General features: G+C 34.6%; 1 protein-coding gene and 1 long non-coding RNA gene across 2 annotated transcripts in view; one reads left to right on the top strand and one right to left on the bottom strand.

Annotated features, from left to right (window-relative positions):
- Positions 1-1,997: 1,997 nt before the first annotated feature.
- Positions 1,998-6,423, bottom strand: FOXE1 (forkhead box E1). The gene is made up of 2 exons (XM_075603258.1): positions 6,370-6,423; positions 1,998-4,071 (listed from the first exon to the last, which is right to left on the bottom strand). The coding sequence occupies exon 2, from the start codon at positions 3,544-3,546 to the stop codon at positions 2,404-2,406; it is 1,143 nt and encodes a 380-aa protein (XP_075459373.1). The 5' UTR covers positions 3,547-4,071; positions 6,370-6,423; the 3' UTR covers positions 1,998-2,403.
- LOC142496598 (uncharacterized) overlaps positions 2,227-10,872 on the top strand; it is a 10,963-nt gene continuing 2,317 nt past the window's right edge. Inside the window, exon 1 of the long non-coding RNA XR_012802067.1 lies at positions 2,227-2,457. This is a non-coding gene — a long non-coding RNA (uncharacterized LOC142496598). The remainder of the gene's footprint in view (positions 2,458-10,872) is intronic.

Raw genomic sequence — 10,872 nt, 5'->3', positions numbered from 1 at the left:
CTATTACTGCCTAGGCAGTTAACCATTTTGTTGGGAGAGAGAGATAAATATATACAGTACAGAAAATCAAATAAAATGTGTTCTTTAGTTTTGTGCATTTTGTTTTCTGATATCTGTTAATGTGAAATTACTTTTTTAAGTATAAACTATAAAAAAATATTTTTACTATTACTAAATATACATGTTATCATCAAAAGAAAGAAAACAATATATTGGACTAACTTAAACAGTTTCTAAAAATAAAGACACGCTGGGGTTATGTATCAAGGCAAAAGTGGTGCAATTCTGGCACACAAACTTGCTCCAGATGTATAAAACAAAAAATATGATTGCTTTCAATGGGATTTTCCCTACAATACATGTGGTGCAGATTTAAAGATGTAGCAAGACTAAGTGTTTTCGTCGCAACACAGAAGGAGTAACACTGTGGGGGGATCCCATTCAGAAGCATTGACTCCCCCGCAGCTCCATTGTGGCAGACACTGGGGCCACGGACTTTTGCTTCATCTGCGGCCCCAGGACAGCAAGTCTTGTTACATCTGTATTATTGAAACTGGTTGGATTTTGTTCTGTGAAAAATCTGGTGCAGAATTTTTGCATCAGTTACACCACAGTTTTGCAGTCGCCAGACTGAGAAATTACCTTCTCTTAATTGTAAGTGCAATCATTTGTAAATGTGTTGTAGGAAATAAAAAGGCCCCTACTTATCAAAGCAAAAAAACAAAAACTACTATGGAGGTCATGTGTTAAAGTCTCCTGGCTGCAAAAGTGGAGAAAACCAGAGCAAAAAAAGGGAAACAAATGTATCAAGGCAAAAATACAATTGTTTCCTATGGGACACTTGTTTCTTTGACAAGTTTGGTGCAGATTTTGCAACAGTGTTACCCCACTTTTAGCACAGGGAGACTTTGATACATGATCATCTCCACCCTTCCCACCCATTGTGGGATTATTCAACAACATTCTCCTGTGCAAATCTGGGTCACAAAACCAATGGAATTTTCTTGTCTGATAAATTTAGTGCCCTGGTTTAGTAGCCGGGAGACTTTGATGAATGAGCCTTCTTGACTAAACTCTACCCTAAAAAGAAGGGCAAACATTTTTTTCCCCTGCAAAATCACCACCCCCACAAAAAGTATATTGCTTTCAATAGGATTTTGTTGCTTTGATTAATGGGGAGCTATTTTTGCTTCACTTTATTTGCACCTAATTTGCAGCTGGAAGACTTTTATCCATAGCTCCAATTGAGAATAAACCCCAGTGCTTTCAGTCCAAAAAACTCTTCAGTGATAATTGGTGTGCTGATTTATACTGAACACCATCTTTGGTGGGTAGTTCCATAAATATACAAAACATTTAGTTTTTTTTTTTTTATTGCATTATATTTACCAAAGGCAGAAATCTAATTCCTTTCTTAGGGATTTAAATTTTTTTTTTTTTTGCTGACTTTGCACTAGTTTTGCCCCAGTGTTGTTGTAAGTAAACTTTAGTATGTAGACCCCTTTTTTTTGTCTAGCTGAGATACAGCAATATTTCAATACCAACTATCACAGTTAATTAAGACCTCCATCTGCTTTGTACTGTTTGGTATCTCAGCTTTGCTTTCTCTTATAGGAATAAACACACACATTATTCTTTATTTTTATTTTTTACAAGTATTGATGACCTTTATGCTTCAATATTTTGTTTGCAAAAGGAACAATATAGAAAATAATTAAGCCAATATAGGCCCCACTCCCCTAAAAAAAAATAAGTGCAATCTTTTACATTATTATTAGTTTCTTATACTTTTTGCACATTTTTAAATGGTTTCATTTTTAGCATTACAACTAAACATAAAAGCAAGTTCGGAAGCTACCTACTTATTTTGTTACCCTCCCTCCCCCCACCCCCATTGTTTTAGTTTATATTTTAAAAGAATACAATATGTTCATTGCAAAACAACCAACAAATATACACATTATGAGTATGTAATTATTGTTTTTTTTTTTTCCTATTTCAACTGCTAAAATATTATATAGTATAATTATTACATAGTACAAATATTATTTTCTTTTTCATCCCATAGGGAAAAAATAATAAAATGAAAAAAAAATACAGCTTGACAAATATTGCAGCTTTCAGTCCAAATTTCAAACACGTTCTCGTGTTGTCTTCAAGACAAAATGTGGTTATCTTTCAAACTGGATTTACAATGAAAATATGATTACTTTGTGAGACCACACATGTAATACACACTTGTGCAGTTATTCTGTGGCTGCCCATGTTTATTTAATTACATAGTAAACAAATTGTCTTTATTAGCAGTAATTATATTTTCCCCTTCTGCTAATTTTAATTAGTATGACTTTTTTTTAATTCCCTTTTCTTTTTATGTAGTGCAGATACACGCCATACATTGCATCAGACTGCAGAGACAAACCTTTCCATGTTACCCGGATATGTGGCATGCCTCAGGTAAGCGTTTGTGCCACCCAGCTGTGCGTTGCTATTATATGTAGTCAGTGAAGTGTACTGCCCTGGAGACATCCTCCCATAGAATTCCATGGTGTCACTGTTCATAGCAGGGGACGTGGGCATGGGCAGCCGACTGGATGTCCCAAATAATTGGGCATTGCCATGTGTGTATGAGTTCTGATTCATTTGAAGATGACCATTGGAAACTGGGTAGGAATATGCAACCGGGTTGGCAGACCTCGGTAGCAAGGAGCCACCACCAGCATGGCTATTGTAGCTCATGCCACCAAACGTGCAGGAGCTGGTGGTAGAAGAATTGACATCTGGACTCATGGACCTGTTTGCCTGTTGGGTGTGATCAGATCCACTGGAGGGTCCTATGAGTGTGTTGATGCTGAAAACCCTGGACTGACCAGAGTTGAAGGCAGGTGAAGAAGATGGATAATAGACAGAAGAATGGGGGGTAATCTGTTGGCTGTAACTAGGATTCATTGTCATATTGGGGTATACAGAGTTTGGGTAAGTAGGCCTTGCCACTTGCAGCGATGGAAACATACTTGCGTCGTGTAAATAAGCTGGGTACGTAGTGAGGTCAGTTCTTTTGAATCTCTTTCGCCTCCTCAAGAAGCTGCCAGTATCAAACATGTCTTCTGCGTTGGGGTCCAGAGCCCAGTAGTTGCCTTTCCCTGGTCTCCCTGGCTCCCTCGGGATTTTGATGAAGCAGTCATTGAGGGTCAGATTGTGCCTGATAGAGTTCTGCCATTTCTTGGAGTTGTCCCTATAGAAGGGAAACCTTTCGGTGATGAATTTGTAGATACCACCTAGTGTCAGCTTTCTGTCTGAGGAATGGGCAATCGCCATGGCTATGAGGGCTATGTAGCTGTAAGGTGGCTTCCCTCTCTGGAGAGGTCTTTTTCTCCTCCTTCCTTTGGGGGTGTCCTCTACCTCAGGTTGTCCTTCTGAGACACTCACTTCAGGTGCTGGATCCTTCTCCACCTTGACCACAGGCATTGTGAAATTACTGGCTTGCTGCAGACTGGTCCCAGCTGTGGTGGCTATTGAAGGAGACTGTTGATTCTCTGCTGTCATCCCACCTTCCACTTGCTTTGCTCTTGACCTCTCAGCTGGTGGTTAATAACTAGAGATTTTGTTGAATACGACTTTTCATATGCTGCTGTACACCAGCTAACTATCAAGATAGCAAAGATAAAAATCCCCCCCCCCCCTCTAAAGAGGTTATTCTGCAATACAGCAAGAATCTTTTTTTTCAATTGTGCTGAGCTAATGAGTTCATCCAAACTGTAGCTCTTCTTTTTATGCTTTGTATAATCCCAAGAAGAAGATAACTTTTAAATCACTAAGGGCCACTAGGATCATCGGCAAGACCCTCTTTTGTTTCCAACATCCAATATTAGAGCGTTTTTATCTTACAAGTTCCATTAAAGTGAAGCAGGAAAAGTGAAATGTTTTCTCAGCTTAATCCACTTCATATTGTGGAGAATGGAAAGAGGTCGTCTTTATCTTTCTTCTCGACTGTCACTTAGACCTTGGCATGTTACCTCTTCCACTAGACAGGAACGCTTAAGACTTGAACTCCCAGGTGGAAATATAAATCTTTAAAGCAAACAAAAATATTATTTCAGAAGAATGACAATGCATTTGTGAAGAAAGGGTAGGGTGCATTGTTAGCTAAATACAGTGGTTGCAGACTTCTGCCGAATACAAATGATTAGCATTAATATTGCTGCTAGGTGAATTCAGTTGAAAGAATACGACAACTGTCGAGCCACACATACATATATATATACACTGTGTGTATGTGTGTGTGTGTGTGTGTGTGTGTGTGTGTGTGTGTGTGTGTGTGTGTGTGTATATATATATATATATATAATCAAAAAAATAAATAGATGATACCGTTCTGTGGCTAACGAAATGCTTTTATTTGTGCGAGCTTTCGAGATACACTGATCTCTTCTTCCGGCGATGTTACAATGAATGAAGCAAAAGGTAAACTTAAAAACAGTGTCTCTTGGAATGTTATCTGTGCTGTTCCTTCCCCTGGTGTGGATGTGTTTTATGGCTAGAGGTGTCAAAAGGTTACTGTGAAAGCAAGTTAAGAAAGAGTGTGTATGTGTATCAGTGTGAATAAAAATGAATGGAGAGACCACAGTATATACAGTGCTTTACACAAGGTGTGTGTGGAGTGGGACTGGATATAAATGGTGTGGGTGGGTGTGGAAATGTGAGAGTTAGTAGCACAACTAAAAGTGTGTGTGGATACTTAGTGGTCCCTATTGGTGTATAGGGATGGAAAAACAAGGAGTATTAGTATGTGTGAGAGACAGCTGTGTGTGCAAACATATAGCACAGTATGTACAGACATGGCCTTTAGCGCTTATGGGACGAGCGTTCACTACTTTTAGTTGTGCTACTAACTCTCACATTTCCACACCCACCCACACCATTTATATCCAGTCCCACTCCACACACACCTTGTGTAAAGCACTGTATATACTGTGGTCTCTCCATTCATTTTTATTCACACTGATACACATACACACTCTTTCTTAACTTGCTTTCACAGTAACCTTTTGACACCTCTAGCCATAAAACACATCCACACCAGGGGAAGGAACAGCACAGATAACATTCCAAGAGACACTGTTTTTAAGTTTACCTTTTGCTTCATTCATTGTAACATCGCCGGAAGAAGAGATCAGTGTATCTCGAAAGCTCGCACAAATAAAAGCATTTCGTTAGCCACAGAACGGTATCATCTATTTATTTTTTTGATTATTGAAGCTCGGCTAACACGGTACTGATACCTCTACATATATATATATATATATATATATATATATATATATATATATATATATAATGTTGCGGTATCTGTACTGTGTTACTGAGATAACATTCCTAGCTGTCCTATTTGAAAGTTAATTTCTTGGCTTAATCAATTGTAACATCGCCCAAAAAAGAGATCGCTGTATCTCGAAAGCTCGCACAAATGAAAGCATTTAATTAGCCACAGAACAGTATCAATTATTTGTTTTTGATTATATATATATATATATATTTTAATTATTTATATATATATATATATATATATATATATATATATATATATATATATATATATATATATATATATATTCGAGCACACTATAATAAACATATTGTATCTATTTGAAATGCAGTTTATTATTTGGTTCAATAAAATTAGTAACACTTTACATTCCAAAGCTTCAAAAACAATGACAACTAAGCAGTTTAAAACAATCATTGTGAGTAAATTAATACATTGCAAGAAGACAATTGGATACATGAAAAAGTGTTATCCTTACATTGTTTTTAAAATGTGATATATTGTTATCCACATAGCGCAGAATAAAAAAAGTATTAAGTACTACTTCTTTACATTAGCATTGTTTAAAACTAAATGCCCAATAAGAGATGTGCAATGATAATTAATTGTTTATGCTGACAAAAGCTGTAAGTTTTTTTCTCTTCAGAAGTAGTTTTAATCACTTAGACTATTAAGTAAAGTGCACTTTATCTTTTTTTAGGACAGAAATAAATATAATGCTCTCCACTCCAAAATATATATTTTAATGTTTCAGAAGATTTCCAGTAATATATATTCTCTTTGAGTATATAATGTTGTATGCAAGCTCTTTTTGCCACATTTAATTGATTTTCGTGTTAATAATTTCTTATTCAGTGATCCTTTTTTAGAGCCAACAAAAGCAAAACATGCCCATAAATGATATATCATTAAGTCGTCTCATTTTGGGAAATACATTGTACAAAAACACACAAGTTTTATATATTTCCAGTTGTGGTTCTATTCCTAAAACGATGGCCCTTGGGAATAAGATGCATGAAGTTTTAAAAGACAACATTGCTTACCCGGGGAATAAACAGAGCAATTGCAACTTCTCTGTTGGTGAAGACAACCTGAATTCTATGCTTGTTTCCGTAACACAAATCCTTAAATAGGGCTGTTGGGCATACCTGGAAATGATTTCTGCAGCTCATGGTGTCAAAATAAAAGTCCTTCAGACACACCTGGGGTATCCCATTTATGTGGCAATCACATAATAAAAGTCATTAGGTCCCTTTAAGCTGCTAGCCAAACCGCGGGTAGTTTAACCCCTCCTGTGCCAAAGGGAAGTGCACAGTAAACCCCGTTGACACAAGTTCTGAAAAAGTTATACATGTCATGTGAGTTTGTTGGCTAGATACATAGCTCCACATTGAGCAATTTGGAAGAAGATTTGAGAAACACAAATAGAAAATTGCTAATGCATATGCAATGACTATATTGGTTTTATAAAAAGGGGAATTATAAATATCTATTGCATGTTTAATTTAAAAGGGAAGAATTAAACAAACAATGCATTACTTCAGACAGTTTGTAAGCTGGAGACACGTTACTTCTTCAAGTGCAGTTTGGCTTAGAAATGAGTGTTTTCTTGCCATTGGTTTAGGTGTATACGTTACAGTTATACTGTAGTATTATGTGATCAGCTTCTTTCTCCTTGTATAACGGGGGGATAATAACACTACAAAATAGATAGATACAAAACGTGTTTTAAAACATAGTCAATAGAAAATATATGAACGTAAAAAATAAAATATATAAATTACACACATATACAAATTACACACTCTCTCTCTCTCTCTCTCTCTCTCTCTCTCTCTCTCTCTCTCTCTCTCTCTCTCATATAAATATACCCTGCAAACAATGTATATAGTAAAATATATTATGCAATGGATCGGTATTATTTGATCGTATATCTCATGCAAACTCCGCATGAACCATTTTACTTACTAGGAAACTGTTTATTTTTATAAATTGGTAAAACTGTCAACTTCTAGATAACAGATATATAATGATTTACATTTCACACCATGGAACACAAAAAAATCACGCATTTAAATATATATATATATATATAATTTTTTTTACATAATCTGCTTAAGAAAAATTCATTCAACATGTTGCAATGACAGTATACAGCTATTGTGAGCTGAATCAAACAGATGAAAACAGTTCTCATATCAATATTTAACAGAAAAATATTCAAGCCTTTTTTTAAGTGTTTGAATAGATAAGCTATTCTTTTAATAAATAAAACCTTAAACATATAAGGTACCAACTTTGTGTGCAAACAGATGCTGAGTATTTGTTTCATGAATACACTCTGCAGAACACACCGATTTGAGCATTTCAATGCATTTACTGAAATAAACCACAATTATATATATCTTCAGTCACTGCTGCTGGGTGTCTGTGAGGGATCACATAATTTCTATTGCAAAGCATGTTTTTATGCAAATGTCACTTACTGAACTAACACAATAACTATTTCCAAAATATGCACCTGCCCTCTCAAAATTAAACTTCCTCAACGATTGTAATACAATACATGAGTGGTTCATACTACAATTAGAAAATATTACAATATTAGTAAAATGTTGATCTGTCTCGTAATATATATATATATTATATCTAGTTATTTATTTACGTTGATGATTAATAAAACGTTTATGTGCAGTCGTTAAAACAAATTCTAATGTGTTTTCATTGGATGATTAGGACTCGCTTCAAAAAATTATTTATTAATAATTATTGTATACCCGTTAATTAAAGAACATTTCTCAACTTTTTACATTTGTCTGTCCTGTCCATATACTGTATGTACAATAATACCATGCAACACAAGGCAGTAAGAGATACATTATGAAAATACACATTCCTGGCTTAATTCCATTTGAAAATGTGTCACAAAAAATAAAATAAAAAATATAATGTATTTATAATAATAATAATATTAAAACACAATTTTTTTCAACACATCAATTACAACCATTTACATGATTTAGAAAAATAGTGGCAATTTACATTAAACAAACTCTTTATATTACTATTAATTGCTATTAAATTATACAACATTTTAATAGTCCACACAAAAAATGAATATTGTCTTATTTACTAATATAATAATGGCAGTTTATAACTAAAGGCACACATTTAAAGTAAATACATCATTAAAATAACTTGTTTTTTGGTATCCTAGGATTTTTAGCTGATTGCATTTGTATTAATTGTGACAATAATCAATAGAGAAGAGGATGGTTTTCTAAACACTCTAGGGGTCATTTATCAAAGTCTCCTGGCTGAAAAAACAGGGCAAAAATACTGCTCATATCTATAAAATATAAACTTTTGGATAAAGCTGGTATAGTACTTTTGCCCCAGATTGACAATGAATTCGATGTTAATGTAACATAATATTTTAAAGAACAATTGTGGTAAACAAATGATGCTTAATCATTTTTGCTGGCATGCTTCTGCAATAGGTTTCAGGTACCTATGACATCAAATAGATTAAAAAAAAAAAAAGTAGGTAGTATTCAATAGGTAATATCGTGGTGTTACATAATTGTGTTTGTATGTGTTAGATCTCTAACCAAGATACAGATTATCAATTGAAAAAATATGTCAGGGAAATAATAGGGCATTATTTCAATTTTTAAGGGGCAGTTCCTCATAGAACCAAAGTTAACTAATATATCAGTGATATTTGCATAGGTTTTTATGCTGGTACCTAAAAATAGACAATATCATTACTTTTAGAATATTTGTTTTAGCTTTCAGCATTTACATGGTAGCCAAATGCTTTGCTGTCACCTAATCTCCCTGGTGATAAAACTGTTCGCTGCAAAAAACATCACTAATTTTGTCTAAGGCAAGGAATCCAATTGAAAGCAATTGTATTTTTCCCTTTGTATAGTCTAATTTTCGGACTAGGTTTTCACAATTTTTGTAGCAAGGAGACTTTAGTAAATAACCCCCCTTTTCTGTCTACTGGTAAATTATAAATCCCAACTGTTTTTCTTTTGTTCTTTAATAAATTGTGGCATAATAATCAATTTACAAACAGACAGAAGTGTAGCATACTATGGAGGTTATGTACTAAAGTCTCTCAGCTGCAAAACTGGGGCAAAGTGTGCAAGACTATTGCACCAGATTTATCAAAGGAAAAACATCAATTACTTTCAATTGAAATAATTTTCTTTGAATATGGCTCTATTTTTTTTTTGTACTGTTTTGTCCTACTTTTCCAGCCGGGATATTTTAGTAAATAGACCAACTTGGTATGTGAAAATAATTACATAAGAGCCAAATAATAATAATAATAATAATAATAATAATAATAATAATAATAATGATAATAATAAAACAGATATTTTTTTTTGACAGGGGACAAGTAAGTGAAAGTTTCACCTTCATGGTGATTGAAGCTTTGTCAGAAAACTGATTCAATTAATAAATTGTTTAAAAAAATGTTTTTAAGGCCTGCTATGTGGAACTGTAACCTTTATGCATATTAACAGTACACATTATGCATGACTATATAATGCCTGTGGTTTGTGGATTGAATAAAAAAACGCAGTTTGTCAAATATTTCATAGAATGTATTGAAGATAATGAACAGTCCTTTGCATTGCTATGAATGATAGGTGGTAAACCACTCAGAGAAGCACAATAAAGTTGAGTAGAGGCATTCATTACAAATATCCATTAGCAGCCAGACCACCCACATAATAAGTCTGTATTCATATCACTTATTAATTGCCTTATAGATGTTCCATGTATATCACAGGCCCTGGCAGGTCAGAGACCCTATTACTATACAGGCATACCCCGCATTAACGTACGCAATGGGACCGGAGCATGTATGTAAAGCGAAAATGTACTTAAAGTGAAGCACTACCTTTTCCCCACTTACCGAAGCATGTACTGTACTGCAATCGTTATATACGTGCTTAACTGATGTAAATAACGCATTTGTAACAGGCTCTATAGTCTCCCCGCTTGCGCACAGCTTCGGTACAGGTATTGCTGTTCAGGACGTGATGACAGGCGCATGCGTGAGCTGCCGTTTGCCTATTGGTCGAATATGTACTTACTCGCGAGTGTACTTAAAGTGAGTGTCCTTAAAGCGGGGTATGCCTGTACAAGGTAATTCCTCATAAATTCCTAGAAAATGAACATTATTATCAGGTTGACCATTGCCATGCTCGATCCAATCAAAAAAGAAGTGCCCCCCTCCAACGTCATATCATCATATATGATGACGACGGTCATATGATCACTGCCGAAGGGATTATAGAGCAGAACTAGAAGTCCTGGAGCTACTTGACATCTGGCAGCAAAATCTTCAAATTATTACACCTATTACAAGCATTATATTAATATTGTATTTTTTTTTAAAATGTAAACACTACATTTAACGCTTTAGATTTTTTAGAACAATTGATATATCACCAATAACATGCATCAGGAATGCTTACTTTTATACTGTTCATCATCTTCAATATTTTCTATGAAATATTTGATAT

The sequence above is a fragment of the Ascaphus truei genome, chromosome 1 (assembly GCF_040206685.1).
Source record: "Ascaphus truei isolate aAscTru1 chromosome 1, aAscTru1.hap1, whole genome shotgun sequence".
NCBI lineage: Eukaryota > Metazoa > Chordata > Amphibia > Anura > Ascaphidae > Ascaphus > Ascaphus truei.
This window is presented reverse-complemented; position numbering and strand designations above follow the sequence as displayed.